General features: G+C 55.7%; 1 protein-coding gene across 12 annotated transcripts in view; it reads left to right on the forward strand.

Annotated features, from left to right (window-relative positions):
* BCAR3 (BCAR3 adaptor protein, NSP family member) overlaps positions 1-23,655 on the forward strand; it is a 282,166-nt gene that overhangs the window by 245,763 nt on the left and 12,748 nt on the right. For 11 of the 12 annotated variants that reach the window (XR_011390567.1, XM_051857484.2, XM_070078017.1 and 8 more), the window contains 4 exons: positions 13,177-13,305; positions 16,675-17,117; positions 20,094-20,197; positions 21,188-21,846. Coding sequence is in view for 11 of the 12 variants with exons in the window: in XM_051857484.2 (XP_051713444.2) it covers positions 13,177-13,305; positions 16,675-17,117; positions 20,094-20,197; positions 21,188-21,846 (1,335 nt within the window). In the remaining variant the exon portion in view is untranslated. Of the gene's footprint in view, positions 1-13,176; positions 13,306-16,674; positions 17,118-18,986; positions 19,328-20,093; positions 20,198-21,187; positions 21,847-23,655 lie in introns of those variants that run through there. The other variant, XM_017346073.3, reaches the window with a different exon arrangement.

The following is a 23,655-nucleotide window of genomic DNA, read 5'->3' on the forward strand; positions in this document are numbered from 1 at the left end:
CCTGTGTCAGCAGCTGCCCGGCACACACGTCTCCGATGGCTCCATGTGGACGCCCACTTGCTTGGATGTGGTACCATTGTGCTGTGCATGTCCGGACCACAGGCCAGGCCACGGTGCCCACAGGGCCGGGTCAGGCTGAGAGGCCCAAGTGCCTGTGCGCCTACATGTGCCCATTTGGTCTTGCTGACCCAAGAAGAGAGATCAGATTTGAATTTGTTTCCTCGTTGTACTCTTACTTAAAGTTAATCGTTTATATAAGTAAAGGTTTTGGCTTTAATCACAGTTATTAGCATAAGAAACTGTTGCATCCCAGTGGAAAAAGTAGGATGGTGTATAAACTGCATTTGACTTGCTGACGGCAAGGTCAGGAGTGGCAGAAGTAATTGGAATTGATCCATTCTTTGGGTTCTTGATCAATTTATGTAGGTCTTCCATTGTAAAATTACCTACTGGGTCTCTAAAAGTTCTTTATGTACTTTGGAATTTGCCTGTAAACTTGGCAACCGCTTGAAGTGCATTCAAAGGAGCTGAGTTTCTGAATTCTCCAAAGAATTTCATTTTTAGGTGGATTTTCTTGCAAGTAGATCTCAAATTCAGCATCCCTCAGAGTGGGGCTTGTAGGTGCTTTGTGTAGCTGTTATCCAAAGTGCACTTTGTGGGGGAGGGGGACACCCAGTTTCTTTCTATGTTTACTTTTTTTAATATTTCTTTGAAAGGCGGAGTTACAGAGAGGCAGAGGCAGAGAGAGAGAAACAGGTCTTCCATCCACTGTTTCACTCCCCAGATGGCCACAACGGCTGGAGCTAAGCTGATCAGAAGCCAGGAGCTTCTTCCAGATCTCTCAAGTGGGTGCAGGGGCCCAAGCACTTGGGCCATCCTCCACTGCTTTCCCAGGCCATAGCAGAGAGCTGGACTGGAAGTGGAGCAGCCAGGACTGGAACCGGTGCCCATATGGGATGCTGGCACTGCAGGCGGCCCCTCTGTTTACCTTAGTTCACAGAGTGACAATACAGACTGAAGTCTTCATGATCTTGCTGCCAGAGTTCAGTGGATCTGAGGGAGGGTCTGTCCTTTGGTCCCTTCCTTGGCCTAGCGTGGCTCACCTGGTATAGCTCCTGTGACACGGCCCTGTGGAGCTTCCCCCCGAACTCCTGAAGATGCAGGCTCTGCTTAGAGTTAGACCAATCGTACTTGATGAGCCAGAGCTCCAGGCCGGCTTCCAACTTTGTTTTTGGTCATACTTTCTGGATGAGATTTCTGAAAGGAAAGTCTGACCTGTGGAGTTGTTTGGTGCGACTTGATAAGAGGGCTAGATTGTTGTTGGCATCTCCTTAATCTAATAAACTGTTTCTTGGCAGAAGAAAGGAAGCTTTTGTGTGCGAGCCCTGGTAGCATTCCAGGCGCTGTGCCCAGGGCTCCCGATTAGAAGAGCCCAGCTGCCCTCCCGCCCCACCCCGCCCCCAGCCCACCCTGCCCTTTCCTCCTCTCTCCTTTATTTTCATGCACACATTTCTTTATTCCTTTTCTTTATTTCAAGCTAATTCATCACCTGCCTTGATCACAGAGTGAATAAACAACTAGAAGATCATCTCAGTTTTTAAAATTGAAAATTCAACAAAGAATTTATCCACTAGTAAGCAACCAGGGCCCTGAAGGAGACGTGATGTACACACAGGGAGCTTTCAGCATGTGTGTGCAAAACACGGGGCTTCCTTACGCTCTCACGGCAGCTCTGTCTGCTGCGTCCCTGGGGCTCTGTGAGCCATCTAGAGCTGACTACTTAGACTTGCGGGTAAGGGCTCAGTACTTACCCAGCATGCTCAGAGCTGCAATCTTGCTACTCGTGTCATGTCGGCACTCAAGCATTTTTGATTCTGGAGCATCTTGGATTTGGGATGAAGGATCTTGTACCTGTGTTGAAATACAGGCCTGGCCGGCACCGCGGCTCACTAGGCTAATTCTCCGCCTGCGGCGCTGGCACCCCGGGTTCTAGTCCCGGTCGGGGCACCAGATTCTGTCCTGGTTGCTCCTCTTCCAGTCCAGCTCTCTGCTGTGGCCCAGGAGGGCAGTGGAGGATGGCCCAAGTGCTTGGGCCCTGCACCTGCATGGGAGACCAGGAGAGGCTCCTGGCTTCGGGTCAGTGCAGTGCACCGGCCACTGCGGCCATTGTAGGGTGAACCAACGGAAAAAGAAGACCTTTCTCTCTGTTCCTCTCTGTCTCTCTCTCTCTCACTGTCTACTCTGCCTGTTAAAAAAAAAAAAAAAATACAGGCCTGCCACAAGCTGGCTGCCAGGAGAATGTGCCTTCTCACAGGCAGCCAGCCTCCTCCCGCGCGGATGGAACCATTTAATGCTGCTCAAACCACCAGAAGCTGTAGACTTTGAACTGAAATAAGCAAACTCACACCTAAATAGAGGCTGACTGTTCCAACTTTTCATTTTTTCCATTAGAACTAAATTCTCAAAGGTCAAGCTTCTCTAAAACTTCCTGATGGATTTTAAGTTTTTTTTTTTTATTTTAAATTTTATTTATTTGAAAGGCATAGAGACCAACAGACAGACCTCCCATCTACCGCTTTGCTCACCAAATGCCTGCAACAGCTGTACTGGGCCAGACTGGAACCAGGAGCTCAATCTCTGTCTGCCATGTAGGTGACAGGAATCCAGGTAACTGAGCCGTAATCTGCTGTCCCAGTGCACATCAGCAGAAAGCAACAATTGGAAACAGAGCTGGGAATTGAATCCAGGCACCAGATCCTGTGTGGGATGCAGGCATCACAAGCGGCCTCCTAACTACTACACCAAGCACCCACCCCTAAAGAGTTCTTTGGAAAAGTAATCTTCCAGTTTTGTTGTCAGGAGTCATCTTTAGGGGCTGGAATTGTGGCGTAGTGCCTGCCACGCTGGTTTCCCACTTGGGTGTCGGTTCGAGCCCTGGCTGCTTCACTTTCAATCCACCTCCCTGCTAATGGCCTAGGAAACACAGCAGCAGGTAGCCCAAATACCTCCTGCCACCCATGTGGGAGACTAGGAGGAAACTCCTGCTTCCTGGATTCAGCCTGGCCCAACCTGGCCACTACGGCCATGTGGGCAGTGAACCAGCAGATAGAAGATGGATCAAAAGTCAACTTTGAAAGTAGGTTCAAATTCTACATTGTTTCAGGTGAGAGTCCACCTTGTGCCAAGTGCGGTGCCAGGTGCTTTGTGTGCACTAGGCCATGTAACCCTGTTAGGTGGGAATTGTTACCACCACACACACACACACACACACACACACACAAACCCAACAGTGCATACAGAAGTAAGCTCAGAGAAGTCCAGAAATGTGCCCAGGGTCCCTTGTTCTTTTTTATTTCTCTATTTTTTAAAGAGACAGAATGTCAGAGTTGACAGAGTGAGAGAAAGAAAGACTGTGTGTGTGTGCTTCTGTCCTGTGGTTCATTTCCGAAATCCTTGGAACAGCCAGGGATGAGCCAGGCTGAAGCCAGGAACCAGGAACTCCATCCGGGTGACAGGGGTTCAAGCACTTGAGCCATCACCTGCTGCCCCCTGCAGGAAGCTGGATCAGAAGCAGAGGCAGGACGTGAACCCAGGCACTCCACTGTGGATTGCAGGTGCTCCAAGCGGCAATGCACCACAAAGCCCACCCGGGGCCTCTTGTCCCTGACCAGTCTCCAAGTGCTGACCTCTTCCCACACTCAGTGACGAGGAAGTTGCCACATGGAGTGCAGACGGGTGAGCAGGGTTCCCCTCAGTGTTTACTGGGCCTCTGCTGTGTGCCGGGCACTGGGCGAGGCTCTGGGAGTCCCAGGCAGGTGAAGCCCAGCTTCTGCCCTCACGGAGGTAATGCCCGGCAGGCCCCTGGCTGCACTGCACAGGTACCCTCACTGCTCCCCCCCTCCCCAGATGAAGCCTTTCAACTTGGTGTTGTAGGTCCCCGCGGTCTTGTCTGACTCCCCTGGGGCCAAGCAGTCCCCAGCTTGGGATCCAGCCAGGCTGTGCGGTTGGCATGTCTGCAGATGTGTTCCTCTGTCGGCTGAACCGTGCAGCAGAGGCGGGGAGGGCAGACAGCCTGTTCCAGGGCACTGCAGAAGGTCCCTCTAAGTGGGACCTTGCATGCGGACATGTTAGCAGGTTAGCTTGCAGCAGATGCAGAAGGCTATGGGTCTTCTCTGTAGGTGACCGTGAACCCTTGGTAACATAACCAGTATTTCCTTAGCCCTCAACAACCCATAAACCCCAAAAGATCCTGTCCCAAATCTGCAGACGGATGAACTTCCTGGGTCACCATCAGCCGTCTGGCCCACCATTCAGTCCTTGTCACTTTCTCTGGAGCCCACGGAGTGACACCTGTTCATATGCACGGCCCTGTGGGGATCTGGGCCTCCTGCCAGATTCAGAGCTGGGTCCTGGTGTGTTTGAAGGCTCAGTAAAGGATGTGGGCCATGGTTCAGCTCACTGGGACTGCAAAGAATCTGTTCAAGTCTCAAGGACCAGGCAGGATGGGGGTCTGTGCCCTCACACCCCTATGGACAGCCCTGAGCCCTGGGAAAAGTGAACACCAGATGGTAGAAGCCCACTGCATTGTTTGTAGGTGGGGAGGAGCTTAGAAAGTCCTTAATCTCATGCCAGCCTGAGCCTAAGGCTCCACAGAACTAAGTCCCTGAGCCTGGGGTGATCCGGTAGGCATGATGGGATTGTAGGAGGCAGGTTGTGGGGTCTGGGACAGGAGGTGAGGAAATCCTTAGGAGATCATTGCAGAAGTTTGAGACCAGAACAGCAGCCTTGTGAGTGGGGAATAGCCTGGGGGTCGGTAAGAGGTCAAATCAGGAGTTGCTCCATCAGCGGAAGTCCGCTCCGAGGATTCCAGGAGATGCTGTGACCAGGAGAGGGGAGAAAAGCAGGCTTTCCAGAGCCCTGAGTTCAGGCTGGCCACGCGGACGTCCCGCTTGACATGGGTTCTGGGAAATACCCCCGGGCACGAGCCCTAAGGGCTGGAGACGGTGCTCTGGGCACCAGCACATCTGAGAAGACTGAGCTGGCGGTGCGCCTCCAGCCCCGGCCCAGCCGCCCGGCTCCTTTAATGCACCTTCTCGCACCTGTTGCCTTCTGGCAGAGACGCGCGGTGACTCAGGGCCTGGAATAAGGTCAAACCCCTCAGCCTCCCGTGCCAGCTTCCCTTGTCTGCCCCCTGCCTTCCTGGGCTAGGACTGCAGCTCGCACCAGCGTGGGGCTTGGCGGAGTCTGCGGCTGACGGCTTGAGCTGGGTCTTACGGATGCCCTTGCCGCCAGGACACCTTCCACCTCTTGCCGCTCTTTGTGTGCGGGTTTCATTCCTTCAACTCTCTCCCACCCACCCACCACGAAACATGGACACCAAACAACCCCTGAGGTGGGATGGATGCCTCCTCCCAGCCACAGGCCAGGAGCCCTCCCCTGGACTAACCGGCTACGGCTGGGAAGGTGGGCCGGGAACCCGTGGAGTGAAGGTGGAATGAACTCTGCTGGGGGAGGAGGGAGTGTGGATCTGACGGTCTGTGTGATATATGTGTGTGTGTCTCATACCCATTGCACTGTGAGCGCCTCCACCCACTCCTCCCTAGCCACAGCCTCCATGCAGCCGTGCCCCCCTACTCTGTCTCTCAGCCCCAACGCCCCAGACGCCTTCTTCCCCTTCTCCCCAAGTTTTATCCTCAGGAGCCACCTCTGATTCTCCGACCCGCCCCCCCCATAAAGCTGCCCCAGAGCCCCCTGGGAACACAGTGACTTTGCTTGTTTTAATCTGGACGGGGACAGGGTGCAACTCGCGGGGGGCTGCGGAGCAGGGAGGGGTGGGGATGAGACCCCAAGGCAGGAGGCAGCCATCCTGAGCTCTGGGCTGCAGGGCACTCTCTCTAGCTGTGCCCCTTGGGAAGGCGGGGATAAACGCCTCCCTCCCTGCTCCCATGCTGGGTAAATGCCAGGTCATCAAGTGCCACCTCTGCTGCTTCCTCTTTCAGCCACTTCCTGGGCCTGGGGACGGAGTCTTTCCTGGTGAATTGCACAATTGAAGATCCCGTGGGAACTGGGAAGCTTTTCTTCCAGGCAGGGATAAAGTAAACATTAATCCTAACCTAGACGCCAGCCCGTCATCCTTTCTGCTTCTGTACTGGACGCGGCAGCTACCCCGAGGTGGGGGGGTCTAGCAGTGCCCCCCACCCCACCCCCACACTAGAGTCTGTGGGGACTGCGGGGGTGGGGAGGGCGGCCTGCAGGGCCCATTGTGGAGCCTGATTTCAAATGCAGGCTCTGCTGCCCACGGAGACATCCCGCTCCTGCTCCCGCCCCCTAGGCTGGAAGGGCTTCTCTGCTTCCGGAGCTGCTGAGATGTGGGTCTCCCTGTTCATCGAGGTGCCCAGCACGTCTGCGGAGCTGGCACCGTGCCCGCTCACGACATGCCGTCCCGCGCTGCCAGCCTGCTGAGACCGGGCTCGCCGGGGCCCGTGTGGCAGCAGAAGTGTTCCTCTCGGATCCACGGGATACCGTGATTTTCGGAGCTGCCTCAGCAAGTCAAGACCTGTCCTGGCCGTGGAACTGCACCACGGGTACTGGGGCGAGTGTTGGACACCCCAGCTGCTCTCCTTAACTGCTTCCCTCCTGAACATTGTCCTGGAGTATGGGATCCGCTTATTTTAGAGGACCAGAGTGGTGGCGTGCTGACGCGAGGCCATGGTAACAGTCGCCAGTGCCGAGGGCCTGCTTGCCTGCGTCCTGAGTGCTTTCTAGATACCGACACGGTGCAGGCTCCTTAACGCCTCCTGACACATTTGTACCCTGTTCGCAGCCCGGGAGCCTGCCTCCGGGAGCCCCATGGCCTGTGGATTAAGGTGGCTGGTTCAGCATGCACTGAAACTGTGGCATCTGATGATGTCAGAGCTATTAAAATGCTGACCATGAGGAAGATGAGGCTAGATTCAGATTTCCATGAAAACCATCTGTTGTAGTGATGTGAGAAGTTTTCTTTTACCTTTTTTAATTTCCTAACCTTCAGTTTGGTTCATTTGCCCTAGTAGTCAGTTTATCTGTATGTCATCTCAGACTCCAGTGCTACATGTGGGACTAGAGTGAAATTGTAGAGGTGGAGCCGTGTGAGTGGGTGACCATGAACCAGTAGTTATTAAACCTCCTCCCTCCTTTCTTTCCTATTCAAGGTATGCTGAGTTTTTTTGTTTGTTCATTTGTAAAAATCTATTCTATTCTATTTGAAAGGCAGAGTTACAGAGAGAGATGGAGAAAGATCTTCTCTCTCTGGTTCATTCCCCAAGTGGTTGCAGTAGCTGGGGCTGGGCCAGGCCAAAGCCAGGAACCTGGAGCTCTATCCAGATCTCCCACATGGATGGCAGGGGCCATTTTCTGCTGATTTTCCAAGCACATTAGCAGGGAACTGGATCAGAAGTGGAGGAGTCAGGACTTGAACCCACGCTCTGATGTAGGATGCCAGGGTCTCAGGCGGCAGCTTAACCCACTGCACCACAACGCCGGCCCCAAGGTATTCTTACCGTAACTGAAGGGCATGGTGCCTCTTCTTACCGCCCCTCCCCTGCCCAACAAAGGACTCCTTCCAAACTTGTGGTGGGCCAAATTCAGACAAGCGTTGAGGTGGGGCTGTGAGTCCTGCCTGTTTCAGTCTTACGGTAGCCACGGGTGGATTTGGACCTGGAATGACAAGGACAAGACCCGGGGGGCATCTGCCTATGGTCCAAAGTCAAGCAGCCTGGCTACCTCTGGAGGTGGAGCTCGGGGTGCCGGGAGCCTTTGCCGAGTCAGCAAAAACCTATCCCCCATCTCTTACTCGTGCCCTGGCTGTCACCCCCTTCCCCTCCAGGCGAGAAGCTAGGAACAGGAGCAATCAGACCTGCCTTCTAGAAAGGAGGCTCAAATTCAGGGACAAATAGAGCACCTGACCTGGGTGGCATCGTGTGCCTGTGATGGGGGGCTCTGAGCTTTCTCCTGGTCTCTTTCTGGCTGGCATTTGGTGTGCCGCATTCGTGGTCCGCGTGACCCTTCTCGGAGGACACAGCTGCACCTCTCATTCTGAGTGCCCCTGAGTGGGGCCGTGTCTGCTGTCCCAGGGCCACGAAGAGGGCCGGCCCATCTTCCTGGCACTCTGAACACAGAAGCCAGTGGCAGAGACGGATGTGGAATGCATAGGAACGTGCGCTCTGGGAGGAGCCGGGATGAATCTGAGCGGTGTGCTTGTCACCCTGAGTTTGTCAGGAGGCTGGGACCGGCATCCGACTCTGTCTCCTGTTGTGCCAAGTTCTAGATGACTGCGTCACGGTGATGTGTGTGAACGTCACGTGGGGGACAGAGATTGCTCCTTCCCTCAGAACCAGGGCCTGGGTCAGTGAGAGGCCTCTGTGGCCACACAGAAATGGAATGGACAGTGGTGCTGCTGTGTTCCCTTAAACTGCTGGAGTTTGCTTGGTAGCCAAGAAAAAAAACTAGCCGAGGCTGTGGCTGAAACGGTAGCGGTTCACAAATGCACAGCCCTCCCACATGGCAGCAGAGGGGCAGAAAGGCCTGCTGTCCCCAAGGGTTCCGGTGGTTTCAGGGGACGCCAGCAGAATTCTGCCAGATGTCGCAGACGCTGGCGACCCGTGCCAGGCAGCAGGAAGCTCACTCTGGTCCCCGAGGAGCACGAATGTGGATCACAGCACTCTCAGACACACAAATGGACACATTTTGCCGAAACTCCCTTTGTGGTCACCCCACGCGCCCCGATCAAAGCACTTTTCTATAAGACAGTGGACTAGATACGGGCCTTGTAAAATACAGGCAGTTGGGAAAAACAGTAAAAGTTGCATTGGTGTGTGTGTCTAAAACAGTTAAGTGAGACTTCGAGAAGTCGTCCACCCGCCAGAATAGCCACCGTTGAATCGAAGGCGGCCGGGCCACCGTCGGGTTGCGGTGTGAGGTCCTCAGCAGGGGCTTGCTCACTCTGTTGCTCTCCTCTTGCCTCGCTCCTCCCTGCTTCCCTTCTGCCTTTGTGAAAATGCAAGCCTAGCAGTTGTGTATCTGCCTGACTTCACACGGATTATTCAGGAGCCGAAGGACATTTTTTTTAAGATCATGTGTTTTGATGGTCTCACCTCACAAGTTACTTGGGAGGGTCTATATTAAAAAACCTAACTTTTTTTAAAAAAGATTTTTATTTATTTATATTTTATTAGAAAGAGTTACACAGAGAAAGAAGGAGAGGCAGAGAGAGAGAGAGAGAGGTCTTCCATCTACTGGCCCACTCCCCAATTGGCTGCAACCGAGGGAGCTGCACTGATCCAAAGCCAGGAGCCAGGAGCTTCTTCCGGGTCTCCCACGCAGCTGCAGGGGCCCAAGCACTTGGGCCATCTTCCACTGCTTTCCCAGGCCATAGCAGAGAGCTGGATGGGAAGTGGAGCAGTCAGGACTCGAACCAGCATCCATATGGGATGCTGGCACTACAGGTGGTAGCTTTAGCCACTATGTCACAGCACTGGCGCCGGGTCAATATATTTTTAATATTGTTTTACTTATTTGAGAGAGAGAAAGTGCATTAGCACACATTCCCATCCACTGGTTCATTTCCCCAAACGCCCACAGTGATCAGGGCTGGCCATGGCCAGAGATGAAAACTCAATGCAGGTCCAGGGCTGGGCTGGGACTAGAGCTAAGAACAGTCCAGGTCTCCTACGTGGGTGGCAGGAACCTAGTAACGTGAGCTGTCACCACTGCCCCCTGGGGTGTGTATTGGCAGGAAGCTGAGGTCAGGGCAGAGCCGGGAATGGAACGCAGGCTCTGCAGTGTGCAGTGTGGGCATCTTGACTGCTAGGCGGATGCCTGACCGCAAGGGTCCATCTTTAGGATTTCCTTTGGTCTCCTCTCCAGGTACAATCCGTAGACTCGGGGGAAACAGCAATGGTGATGGAGTCTCCCTCTGAAATACAAGGACAGAAGGAAGGGGACAGCTGACTTAATGACAGTATTATCTGAAAACCTGGCGTGAGAGATGTGTTATGCTTAAAATGCTAACAACAACAGCATGGAACAAACCCTCACTGTTGTAACGGATGCTGAGAGGGTGCTGGGAGGAAGCAGAATGGAGAGACCAAAAAGGAGAGTGTTTCTGGGATAGGAGCACATGTCTACGAGAATTCTTAGGGTTGCTATAAATGGTCAGCCTCAGACCAAGTGGGCCTGGGATGCAGCCTAGGGCCTCCTGCCACACGGCTGGAGAGTGGCTCAGGTCACGGTGTCAGCAGGAACACCCAAAATCACAGATGTCAGAGGATCACATATGAGAGTATTACAAGAAGTTCAGAGGAATGGAATTAAATGGAATTAAAAAATAAGCTTATTTGGGTGCCAAAAAAAATCCATGCATGGTTTTTTCATAATATGCATTTTCCATGAATTTTTTAAAAAATTATTTATTTGAAAGAGATAAATAATGGCCACAACAACCAGGTCAGAGCCAGGCTGAAGCCAGGAACCTGGAACTCCATCATGGTGGCAGGGACCAAGAACATGGGCCGTCTTCTGCTGCCATCCCAGGCACATTAGCAGGGAGCAGAGCTTCTGGGAATTAAACCAGCACTCATATGGGATGCTAGTGTTGCAAACAGTGGCTTATCCCACTGCGCCACAGTGCCGGCCCCCCATAACTCATCTTTTAATGCCATTTTCCATGACTTTTCTCAAGCACCCTCGTGGAAGACCAGGAACAGTTGTCAGACAGCAGCCTCTCCACCCCCCTCTCTCTGCCTTGTGCCCCACCTTTCTGGGGTGGTGCTGAGGCCCCATCACCGCGGCTCATCTCCGAGGCCTCACCCGCGTTGCACTTGACCTTGCCTTGGTGGGAACTTAACCGTGTGAGCACCTCTCCCGTAAGAGGCAGAGATTGAGGAATGCGGTCCCTCGGCTGCACGGCAAGGTGCCCAGCTGCAGAGGCTCTGAGAGGGGGGCCTCTCCCCATCTGTGAAAAGCCGTGGACACTCTCCAGGCTGGGGTATTGTTCATTCAGTGAGTTCTGCGTGCCTGACATGGCAGCTCCGTGGCCAGCCAGCCTCTGTGCCAAACTCTGCCCGTCAGACTGTGAGAGAGGAGGAGGGCAAGCCGGCTGTGGGGAACGCCGGGCCCCACCTGAGTCTCTTCTGCCATCGGTGCCCTCCGAGCCCAGCGCGTGCAGAACGGCTGGAGGGTCAGAGTCAGCCGCCAAGCCCCCCAGTCTGTTGTGTTCTTTTTTTTTTTTTTTAAAGATTTATTTATTTATTCGAAAGTTTTACAGAGAGGGCAAGGCAGAGGCAGAGAGAGAGATCTTCCATCTACTGGTTCACTCCTCCAAATGGCCGAAACGGCCAGGGCCAAAGCCAGGAGCTTCTTCCAGACCCCCACATGTGTGCAGAGGCCCAAGCACTGGGGCCATCCTCCACTGCTTTCCCAGACGTGTTAGCAGGGAACTGGATGGGAAGTGGAGCAGCTGGGACATGCAGTGGCGGGTGCTGCGGGCGGCGGCCTTACTGACTGCGCCACAGCACCGTGTTTTCTTTGGCCGAGGAGTAAGGGCTCCTTCCTTGCTGAGGTGCAAAGCAGTGTGAAGAGCAATACTTCTGTGGCTCTGATGGGTGCTGCCAGGCAAGCTGGCAAAACCCAGGCCGGGTGCTTCTCCTGCCTGCGTGACCTCCAGCCCTGAGTCTGGTTTGCCCGGGAACGGGACGAGGGTCTGCGTTCAGGCCCTGTGCTGGGAGTGGGTGTGATTCTAAGTTCAGCCTGGAGCCAGTGCCCCCACCCACCCCCCGGCCACCGCGCAGTGCCCTCGGTCAGCCAGCAACTCCGCAGCTGTCTGAGGTGAGGGATCGATCTGTTTGGATCTGAGTCTGCATTTCCAATCTGTCGTACAAGTGAAATATTAGAAAACAGAAACAAACCCACACAGAGTATAAGCTCAGACTCATTAGACTCAAGAGACATAAAATGGCTCAGTCTGATGGCTCTCCAAGTTTCTTTTTTTTTTTAATATATTTTTTTTGACAGGCAGAGTGGACAGTGAGAGAGAGAGAGAGAGAGAAAGGTCTTCCTTTACCGTTGGTTCACCCTCCAATGGCCACCGCGGCCAGCACACTATGGTCGGCACACCACGCTGATCCGAAGGCAGGAGCCAGGTACTTCTCCTGGTCTCCCATGGGGTGCAGGGTCCAAGTACTTGGGCCATCCTCCACTGCACTCCCTGGCCACAGCAGAGAGCTGGCTTGGAAGAGGGGCAACTGGGACAGAATCCGGCACCCCGACCGGGACTAGAACCCGGTGTGCCGGCGCTGCAAGGCAGAGAATTAGCCTAGTGAGCCGCTGCGCCAGCCAACTTTCTTTTTATTTTTCTATTTTTTATTTATTTATTTATTTTTGACAGGCAGAGTTAGAGAGAGAGAGACAGAGAGAAAGGTCTTCCTTCCGTTGGTTCACCCCCCCAAATGGCCGCTACAGCTGGTGCACCGCACCGATCCGAAGCCAGGAGCCAGGTGCTTCTCCTGGTCTCCCATGTGGTACAGGGCCCAAGCACTTGGGCCATCCTCCACTGCACTCCTGGACCACAGCAGAGAGCTGGACTGGAAGAGGAGCAACCAGGACAGAACCGGGATCCCCTAGAACCTGGGATGCCGGCACCGCAGGTGGAGGATTAGCCTAGTGAGCTGCGGCGCCAGCCATCTCCAAGTTTCTAAAGACTGAGTTCCTGTACTTGAGATTCCGATAGCGAAGAATTCAGAGCTTTCACTGCTAGGGCTTCAGGTCAGTCAGGAGCTGCCACCCTTCCTGGCTCCACGTGAGAACAACTCTGGAGGGGAACGAGGAAGCCCCCTGGGAAGAAGGCGGCCTGGCCGGGCTGGGTGTCCGTCTCACAGGGCTCTCTCCGGCCCCTCCTGTCCTCCTCACCACCACCCGCATAGACTTTCCCATGCCAGTCCCCGGGTGCAGGTGAAAATTGTATTACACTCTCTGAGCCAAGAAATGAAAGGTCACGGCTAATTGTAATCATTATCCAGACTCCCCTGCCTGAACACAGCGCTAGGCACGCACCGGTTTGCTGCACACGGCGGGCGGCTGTCTCCGGCTGGCATGGCCCGGCCCGGCCCGGGAGACTGAGGCCTCTGCTGACTCTCGTTGTAGTTCTCCAAGGACAGGCACGTCATGGACAGGACCCCTGAGCGGCTGAAGAAGGAGCTGGAGGAGGAGCTGCTGCTGAGCAGTGAGGACTTGCGAAGCCACGCCTGGTACCACGGCCGCATCCCCAGACAGGTACCTGCTCCCAGCCCTTCCCGCACGGGCCTGCCGCGCTCAGGCCACGTCCAGCCTGATGGCCCTGCAGGGTCCCACTCCAGGGTCATGTGGGGGCACGCCCCCGTGCAGCCCAAAACAAGCACTACAAAGTGACTTAGTAGACCCATACACCCATATCTAAGGAGACCTTGGGAAGAGCTAACTAAGCTGTGATGCCCAGTGAGTGCAGGAAGGAGAAGCCAATGTCCTGTGGTCTGCAAACACAGGGCCAGCAGGAGGCAGCAGCCCTCAGTCAGGCTGTGGTTCCGGTAATTGAACTTTTGGCTGGATGCCTGTAGCCTCCTGTTGTCTGGAACGTGCCCCCTTTTTTTTTTTAAGATTGATTTATTTATTTGAAAGGCAGAGTTACAGAGAGGCAGGGGGGAGAGGGGGTCTTTCATTCGCTGGTGCACTCCCCAAATGGCCACAACGGCCAGAGCTGCACTGATCCAAAGCCAGGAGCCAGGAGCTGCTTCTGGGTCTCCCATGCAGGTGCAGGGGCCCAAGGACTTGGGCCATCTTCTGCTGCTTTCCCAGGCCATAGCAGAGAGATGGATGGGAAGTGGAGCAGCTAGGACTGGAACCAGTGTCCATATGGGATGCCAGGACCACAGGCGGAGGCTTTACCATTTTGCCACAGCACCGGCCGCCCTGCCTCCTTTATCAAGCAGTGATTTAAAAAAAAAAAAAAAAGGCAGTGATTAAAAAAAAGTCTGCAGAATCAAGGTATATGGTTGCCCATGGGTTTCTGTTGCACACTTGGGTTGGTCAATCTTCAACCCAGGAAAACTGGGTAGTGGGGGGGGGGGGGCAGCCTATTGTAGTTGGTGGGTTTTGTTGTTGTTGCTTTCAAGTGCAGCAAATTTCTCAGCACAACCACAGAAGCAACTTTAATTCTAACTTTGTTAAAGTTTAACATTGTAGAAAAATAGATAGCAAAAAGCAGAAAAATTAAACTCTCCTGGAAGGAAGCTCTTGGAACATTTTGATGTTTATCCTCCCAGAGTTTCTAAATCAAGTGGAAGGTTCGGCTGCGGCTGCTGGTTGTGGTGGCCCACTGTTTTTTTTGGGAGGGGGGCATATTCACCTGCCATGAAGGCTTTCACACCAGTCTACACTGTGCTCCTGGCCATTGTGTGCACGCTGCACAATCACTGGGCACTCTGACCACCTTCCTGTCAGCTAACTGCTAGGTTCACACCTATAATTACTTCCAAAGGCTCAATTCCAAAAAATGGAGTTTCTGTGCAAAAACATATTTTTAAGGCAAAGATGCAGTCCTAAGGTAACCATGGTAGCATACTATTCTAAACTCACAGAAGTGCATCATTGATCAAATGGTAGAATGTCCTGGAAAAATTGTCAAAGTTTATAAAACTCTCACCACCATCCCTTTTTTGTTGTTGTTATTTGAAAGATAGAGTTAGAAAAATGGGGGGAGAGATATCTTCCATCCACTGGTTCATTCTCCAAATGGCCACAGTGGCTGAAGCTAAGCTGATTTGAAATCAGGAGCCAGGAGCTTCTTCCAGGTCTCCCATCTGGGTGCAAGGACCCAAGCACTTGGGCTATCTTCTGCTGTCTTCCCGGGCCATAAGCAGAGAGCTGGATCAGAAGTGGAGCAGCAGGACTCAATCCGGTGCCCACATGGGATGCTGGCGCTGCCAGTGTTGGCTTTACCTGCTATGCCACAGCATCAGCCCTACCACCATCCTTCTTATCGTGGTCATAAAATTTGTTTGCCATTTGTCATGAATGCAAATTTTCAGCAATAAAGCATTCCAGACAGGATAAGTGAACTCTGTAACAATAATAATAATAGTTACAGCTAACACTTTATCCTTTTAAATCTTTATAGCCACTCTGTGGGTAACAGTATCATCCCCACTTTATGGTGATGTAACTGAGCCACAAAGAGATCCTGTGGTTTATCCGGAAGGGCCAGGCTGCCCCAGCATAAATTTTCCTTTTGCTCTCTGCATCACCACTGTCACAGTTTACTGAGGTTTTAAAGATTTATTTATTTATTTGAAAGGCAGAGTGACACAGAGGAAGAGAGAGAGAGAGAGAGAGATCGATCGATCGATCTTCATGTGCTGGTTCACTCCCCAGATGGTCACAACGGCCAGAGTTGGACCAATCCAAAGCCAGGAGCCTGGAACCTCCATCTGGGTCTTCAACATGGGCAGCAGGGGCCCAAGCACTTGAACCATCTTCCCCTCTCTCCCAGGCAGCAGGCAGCTGGACCCAAAGCAGAGTAGCAGGGAGTCGAACCAGGGATGCAGATGGCCCCAGTGCCAGCCCCAGTTACCAATTTTGGAGCATCCACGTGTTCCAGGCACTGTACTGGTGCTTTGCATGTATACTGTATGCAAATATTTAGTCCTCACAACTGCATGAGCTGAGGGAGTCCAGCCTTTACTCCAGGCCTTCCAGCTGGTCGCTGGCAGGTCCGGAATACATACATACACACGCACGCACGCACATATAGTCCTGCTGGGGGACCCTCCCCTTGGCCAGGCCTGGAGAGGGATGTCTGCCCTAGGAGAGGCCTCTAGAGGACTTCTAGACACCAACACAAAATCCTTCCCTCTCCTCACTGCACTGGCTGGGGGAGAACCAGACCCGCCAGGCGCCTCATTTTCCGTCTTGTCCAGGTGTGCCCCCCCGGCCCCGATTCATGGCTTCCCTCCCTTGGCAGCTGCGGCCTTCCAGACCTGGTAGTGCTCAGGCCATGAGGGCGAGACTCTCCCTGCACGCCCTGCTGTGCTGTGCATGCCTGTCGCACTGCTTGGCACACAGGAGAGGGTCCTCAGTAGTTCTCGAGTGAAGGAGTGGCTCTCCTAGGGATCTGACGTTTAAGAAACTGAAGAAGGGGGGTGGGGTGGGGGGGTGGGCCTTGGGCCTGCTTCCCAGCTTGGACACCTGGGTTCCTGGCTCTGCTGCTGTCTTCTGGGTAACGTGCACTCAGGGAGACAGTAAGTGACGGCTCTGGTCCTTGGGTTCTGCAGCCTGCGTGAGAGACCTGGGTGGAGCTCCTGGTGTTGGCCTGGCCCAGCCCTGGTTGTTGCTGGCATTTGGGGAGTGAACCAGTGATAGAAGATCTATCTTTCTGTCTCTCTCTGCCTGTCTCTCTCTGCCTGTCTCTCTCTCTCTCTCTCTCTCTCTCTCTCTCTCTCTCTGCCTTTCGAGTAAAGAAATAAAAATTGTTTAGAAAAATAAAATCCAAAGAAGGGAGCAAGAGGATAGCGTGGTCTCCTGTGGGTGCAGACCAGTGGGTGGCAATGACCTGTGGAAAGGAACCTAACCATGTGCTTCCTGCTGCTGACTCACATTTTTGCCCTGAAGGTATCCGAAAACCTCATGCAGCGCGATGGCGACTTCCTGGTGCGGGACTCGCTGTCCAGCCCCGGAAACTTCGTCCTGACGTGTCAGTGGAAGAACCTGGCACAGCACTTCAAGATCACCCGCACGGTGCTGCGGCTCAGCGAGGCCTACAGCCGCGTGCAGTACCAGTTTGAGACCGAGAGCTTCGACTCCATCCCCGGCCTGGTGCGCTGCTACGTGGGCAACCGCCGGCCCATCTCCCAGCAGAGCGGGGCCATCATCTTCCAGCCCATCAACAGGACGGTGCCCCTGCGGTGCCTGGAGGAGCGCTACGGCACCACCCCCGGCCGGGCTCGGGACAGCAGCCTCGCCCACGGGAGGCCGGATGTGACGAGGCGGCTGAGCCTCAGCCCGGGCAGCGTGCAGGCCCGAGAGCAGAGCTTGCCCAGGGGAAACCTCCTCAGGTGGGTCACGGCATCCTCGCCAGGAGGTGTTGGGGCTGCGTGGGGCACCCTCAGACTGCCCACGCTTGGTTAGGCAGAGGGAGGGCTGGCCCCAGAGGAGCCGCGAAAGGTGCTGGAAGGAAGCCCACCCTTAGGGAGAGCTGTCACCCTTAGGGAGAGGCAGCACACGATTCGATTCGGTCCCCTCTGCTGAGTCACGTGGAGAAGAGGCGGTGCCAGAACCAGAACGGAGGGAGAGACCCAGTGGGCGGAGAGGGGAGGTGCTGTGAAGGGGGCGGGGCTGGGGCTGCATTGATGGCACCACCAAGGGTTTGGGGGGAAGGTGTTCCATGTGAGGGGCACAGCACAAGCTGGGTGTTGGGGACTGTAAGGAAGGGGCTGGCTGGAGCCAATGCAGGGTCTGGTAGGGACGGCTCCCAGAGGTGACCCCGGCTAGTTCCTGGAGGCCTTACCATCAGGCTGGGGGCTTTGAGGGAGCTGCACACTCCCATGGTGTCCCCAGAGCAGATCTGGACTGGGAGATGCAAGGGGGAGAGGAGAGAGTCCCAGCTGGGAGAGCGGGGAGGGAGCGAGCCGGAGGCACGGGAGCCAGGCTCCCCGCACACCTGCTCCTGCGGGAAGGCTGGAGAAGGGCGAGTCAGAGACCGCGGGAGTGGCCAGGAAAGGCGGGCTTTGGAGAAGATCCAAGTTGTTCATCTGAGCCAGGCCTCTGGGCTTCCCCAGGCGCCCTGGTCCCGCAGCCTTTTAGGATCCAGGAGGGGACAGAGGGCTGAAGACTGGGTTAGGGCTTGGTCCCTGTGGGAACTGTGGTTGACTCCCCAAGATAGGCTTGGAAAGCGTGGAGGCCCCTGTCTGAAGACAGTGGAAGGGAGGAGCTCAGAGAACCGGGTTGAAAACCAGGTCCTGAAAGCCTCGCTGGGTCAGCATGCCGCGTTTGGTATCAGACCCAACTGTCTTTGCTGGAGCTAAGGAGTTCTGTGGGTGTCCTCTAACCGAGCCTGGAAGAGAGGAGAGAAGAGGCTGGCAGGGACGTGGATCAGTCCCGCCCCGTGGTGACTTCACAGCAACCCCTGCCCCACGCCTCAGCCTCCCCACATAAACCACCACCTGTCATTCCACTCACTGGTGGTCGCTCTGGCCCAGCAGGAAACATTACCAGCTGTCATGTTTGTATTGCAAAACCTCAGAAGCAAAACCCAGGACTCTGAGTGACACGGGTTACAGCTGGGGGCCACCCAGAGGCTCCAGCACATATTAGGTCCAGCTGTGGCCCAGCTGTGTGTGGCTCCAGCGCTGCCCTCACACCAGCCGGCTATGCAGCCGTGGGCAAGTGACCTCACGGCCCTGGGCCTTACACTCTTCAACTGGAAAGATGATGTAAGATACGGAAAGCACCTAGGACAGTGCAGGCATGTAGCAAGGGCTAGGTAAGCGTTAATAACCCTGATGATTATTATCCAGGTGGGGGAACGGGCAGGGAGTAGCAGGTGCCACCTAGGACAGGTGCGGGGCAGAAGGCACAAACCCGTAGTGGAAATCGCCTCCCCGTAACAGAGGAGGGGCACCTGTTCTGCTGACTCCTTTGGGAGAGGGCTTCCCAGCAGAGCCGGGAACCCGAGTCCCCAGCAGTATGAGAGCAGCAGGTGGAACCATGCTCCGGGTGGTGCGGGAAAGATCCACTGAGGCGGCCCTCCCTGATCCTGGTTTAAAACTGGTTTTTCTAGAGATGAGGAAGGAGACAAAGACTTAAGAGAGTCTGCAAATCAGGCCACACGGAGCCCCAGAGCCCCAGAGCCCCGTCTGATTGCCCTGTGGAATGTGGAGCCTCCTAACACTTGTCACCACTTCCTGCAGGCAGCGGGCCCAGGAATGTCTGGGGGTGGGGGTGGGGCAGGCTCAACGGGAAAGATGGCCCCGATGGCCTGTGGCCCTGCCCCACTGCCCTCCAGCGCCTGCTTCACGTCAGCTCTGGCCCGGTGCCACCGCCCTGACGTCAGGCACGCTGGTTGGCTGGCTGGCTGGCTGGCGGCCGGCCCGAGCAAAGGTGTGTGCACTCAGCCAGGTTGCATTCCAGCGCGGTGGTCACCGCTTCACTGCGGCTTCTGCGAGGCCGTTTCCTTCTGGAATCTGCCCTCTGTCTCTCCTGATCTCTGAAGGGTTGCCGGACTTTCTCTGTCCGAGTTGTGTGTTTTTCTCTGGTGCTTGCAAAGGTAGGGAACAACTCCACAGTCTCTGGAGCAGGAGCAGTTTCGTGCTTGCGGGAGGGCCCGGTCAAGTTCACTGTAACTGGGCCGGGGCTGGGCAGTCTCGCACAGTCAGATGCTGCCGCCGCTCGGTGCTCATTAGAGAAATGCCTGATTCAGCTGGGAAGGGACGAAGGCCTAACAGCACAAGTGGTGACAGCTGCCTTGTGCCTTATCCCTCTGTGGCTGGGCACTGGGCCTTGCTGTTGCTTGCCCTTGTCCAAGCCAAGCAGGAGGAGGCTGGCAGTAGGGACCCCACACCACCAGGGGGACGGGCTGTGACAGCCGCCCCTGTAATCCTGCAGGTTAGATCGGGGGGATGCTGAGGCATGCACCAGGGTGGTCACGCTGCCTGCCCACTGTCGCCTGAAGCATCATGTGTCCGTTCACCACGTCGTGGCTCCCTCCTCACCCCGGCCCTGTACGCAATTTGAGGCTCTTACAAGCACACGTTCCACTTCATCGGATTGTCCTGAGAGTGTGGTGAAGCTTTTACCCTGCTCTGCTCCACAGGATGGCAAGGCGGCGAGGAGGCATCCTGGGACATGGCCACACGGGTCGTGGGGACGTGGTGCTGGAGCAGGGCACTGTCCCACGCTCACGCACCCGTCGGCGAACGCGCCTTTCCAGTGAAGGGGCGCTGTAGCAATCTTCCTCCTCAGCTTTGCACGACGTTGCCTCCAGTTACCATGATTTAGTGACGCGTTTCTCTCCTGTTTGTCTTTGACTTCAGAAATAAAGAGAAGAGTGGCAGCCAGCCAGCCTGCCTGGATCACATGCAGGACAGACGAGCCTTGTCCCTCAAAGCCCACCAGTCGGAAAGCTACCTGCCAATTGGTAAGTCCTTGGCGATGTTCGGGGAGGAGGGCGGCAGGGTGACCCTGACCTCCTGTAGGCTGTGGCTCGGCTCCATGTAGTCCCCTGGCATGAAAATGACATGAGGCTTCATGCCCACAGCCGGGAGGGGAAAAGGGTTTTGCAGGCTTGTGTCCAGGTGGAGGTGCTGAGCTGGGTACTGTGCAGGTGCTGGGTCTTAAGCCTCCGAGGTGGCTGTGGCTGTCCCCATTTCGCAGCTGAGGAAACGGAGGCCTAGACAGGTGCAGTGGGGTCACCTGGCAAGCGGACCCAGCTTCTGTGACCCGAGCCCGTTAGCTGAGTGGCAGTCTCCACGGCCGCTGAGCCTACTGCCTCCTCCCCTCCCTGGGCCGGGGGCTCCTGGGACTGCTGGCAGAGCAGCCCTACAAACTCCTTGCTTCATGACCAGAAGCGTGTCAGGCGTGGAGACACCTCGTAAGTGTGTTGTTAGTAGGACGTGGGGCTGCTTCTCGTCACTTCCGTAACTGACCTTCCAGGGCCCCGCGTGGCGCACCTGCTGCCCCACGGAGCCTGCTTCTGCGCAGCTGTTCCCAGCTCTCCCTCTACAGCTGGCCTGGACCCGCCCTTGCTTCCAGAATGACTCAGGCCCGCATGTGCTATGTGCATAAAACTTAGGCTTCTCAGGGCACACTTATGCTGTTTCCCGCCCTCCACGCCCAGTCTGTCCTGCTGCTGTGACCCTGCCAGCCTTCTGTGGCCGTGATGTCACATGGCCGCCCAGCTGTCTCCAGCCCCTAGAATTTAGAGTTGCCCTACAAGTGTGGGGTGGGGCCCGCTGCACCCTCCGAATGTTCTAGACTGCTCCAGATGGGGCGTGGGGCAGTCAGACCGAGATTCCTCTGGGGGTGAAAACCGAAATCCAAGGACAGGAGCTGCGGCCTGGGCTGGCTGTGTGTGTACACGCGCTCCACACGGAGGAGCCTTCCTCTCACCACCTCGTGTTCTCCACAGGCTGCAAGCTGCCCCCTCAGCCCCCGGGTGTGGACACAAGCCCCAGCCCGAACTCCCCCGTGTTCAGGACTGGCAGCGAGCCCACCCTGAGCCCGGCCGTGGTGCGGAGGGTATCGGCGGACCCGCGCAGCGGGGAGGCACTGAGGGGATCGGACAGCCAGCTGTGCCCCAAGCCACCCCCTAAGCCTTGCAAAGCACCCGTCCTCAAGGCTCCCCTGTCCCCGCCCACCCGGCTCAGCGCAGAGGCCAACTACTGTGAACTGAACCCGGCTTGCGCTGCAGGCGGTGACCACGGAGTGAGGCCACCCCTGTGTGCCCCAGGCAGCCATGTGCAGCTGCCCACAGCCAGACTGAGCGAGGCCCCGGGTTCCCGGAACTCTGGCACCAGCTACTTGATCCTGGATGGTGACGATGGGGCTAGGCCTTGGGAACCGCCTGCAGCGCAGATGGAAGAGGGCACGTGTAAGGAGGACACGGGCGAGTTTGTGGCGCCCCTCCTGGAGACCGTCTCCTCCTTCCGGCCCAATGACTTCGAGTCCAAGCTCCTGCCTCCCGAGAACAAGCCCCTGGAGACGGCCATGTTGAAACGTGCGAAAGAGCTGTTCGCCAGCCACCACCCCAGGGTCATCGCCCAGCACCTGCTGCACACCGACTGCAAGGTCAGTGTTTAGTTCCGCTTTGGAAGTGGGATCCGCCTTGCCCCTGAAGTGCTTTGCTGGTAGGAGTCTGAAGATAACGTGGGGGTGGGAATTTATTCAAGGGGTGGACACCTCGAGTCGGGAAGACCTTTGCCCGGGAACAGGAGGTTTGTGAACCTCCCCCTGGACAGAGGAGTGGCGTCCCCGTGCCCGCCCACTGCGGCCAGGTCCACACTGCTGCAGAGGCCGCCTGCTCCCACCTGGGGCTTCGTTGCACATTCTCCCCTGGCCGCAGCTCCGGCTCAGCCAGCAGCGCCAAGCAGAGGGCATCGCAGGCGAAACCGGAGCAGCAGGGCCAGCCTTGGCGGCTTTGATTTCATCCCCCGTCGCACTTACATTTGTTCTGTCTTATTCTGTAGCTAAAACGGTCTGGAGCGTAAACACTTTCACACTTACACCTTGATTTTTTTTTTTTTTTTTTTTTTTTTTTTTTTTTTTTAGCATGCTTGTTTACTTTGGGGCAGTTATAAAATACAGGTGAAAAGAAAAGGCAAATCCGCAGAGAATCCAGTTTCCTGGTGATCCCCTTTGTCTACACTTCGTCTGTGCAGAAACGTTACATCCTCGTTTGCTGTGCACACAGACGCATGTAAATAATTGCACGTGTAATGTTTGCAGTGGCACTGGGCTAGACACACTCATCAAGCCCGGAGCCTCTCGCTAAGCACCACCTAGGACCACGTGGCTGTGTTCACAGCTCCGTCCTTTTTCACAGGAGGCATTTCTTTGAGATGTGGGTGGGTCTTGTTCCAGCTGGTCCCAAGGCAACCTCTCCTCCAGAGAGAAATTCCTAGACAACAGGTACCTCCCTCCATAAAAAAAAAAAAAAAAAAAAAAAAGCCCCTCGAGCAGTTGAGTGATAGATAGATAAGGCTTCAAAGGGATTTAAAGCCCCTTTGGCTCCTGGCTCAGTGAAATCCATTCGCTGCAAAGATCAGCCGGCTTAGGAGGCGTGGCGGGGAAGTCCAGCCGCTGAGCGCTGAGCGCTGTCCCAGGGAGTTCGGAACTGAACTGCTTCTAAGCCCCTGCCCTGAAGACGGGGCTCCGGGGCTGATTCGCTGCCCAGGTCTGGGGGTGTCCATGCTGCAGGAGGGGAAGCGGGGTTGGGGGGGGTATCACACCTCTGCCAGGAAGGCGCCAGGCCGAGAGAAGCCAGAAGAGGGCTGTGCTGGCAGAACAGGGCTTGGTCGCATTGCGGCTGGCACGGTGATCCGCTCCTTTGCTGTGTTGTTTGCCTCCCAACTAAACCTGTGTGGGAGATACAAGGGTTGTTCTGGTGATCACAGCGAGCCCCGGGTCGGGATAGAACAGGTTAGCCCCGGAGTGAGGGTCCAGCCTGGGCTCTCCTTACCGGACGCTCCTCGCAGACAGGGCCTGGCCTTACAGAGCTGCGCGATTTCCAGGGGCCTGAGTCCCGATCATCCAGGAGGGGCGGTGCCCGCCCACACTCTGGGTGCTCTGGAACCTTCCCGCCACTTTAGGCAGCCCCGAAACTACAGCCTACTCTCTCCTGCGGAACATGCAGGCCGTGCTCTCCCCTGCCCTGACGGGGCCTCACTCCCCGCTCTGCCTTCCGTGCAAGAGGGCCGGGCTGGTGTCCCCAGGCGGCGTCCCCTAGCCGGACCCCGAGGGCAGCTGTGCTTGGCCTCCTCCTTCCCTGCTCCAGAGTCCACTGCCGTTTCCTTATTCTCTTCCTGGAGCCACCAGGCACAGCCAGCGTCTCTAAGAAGGAAATAAAACAAGGGCTGCTATTCCCCACGCCACATGCAG

This window comes from Oryctolagus cuniculus, chromosome 7 (genome assembly GCF_964237555.1).
Source record: "Oryctolagus cuniculus chromosome 7, mOryCun1.1, whole genome shotgun sequence".
In the NCBI taxonomy this organism is placed as follows: Eukaryota; Metazoa; Chordata; class Mammalia; order Lagomorpha; family Leporidae; genus Oryctolagus; species Oryctolagus cuniculus.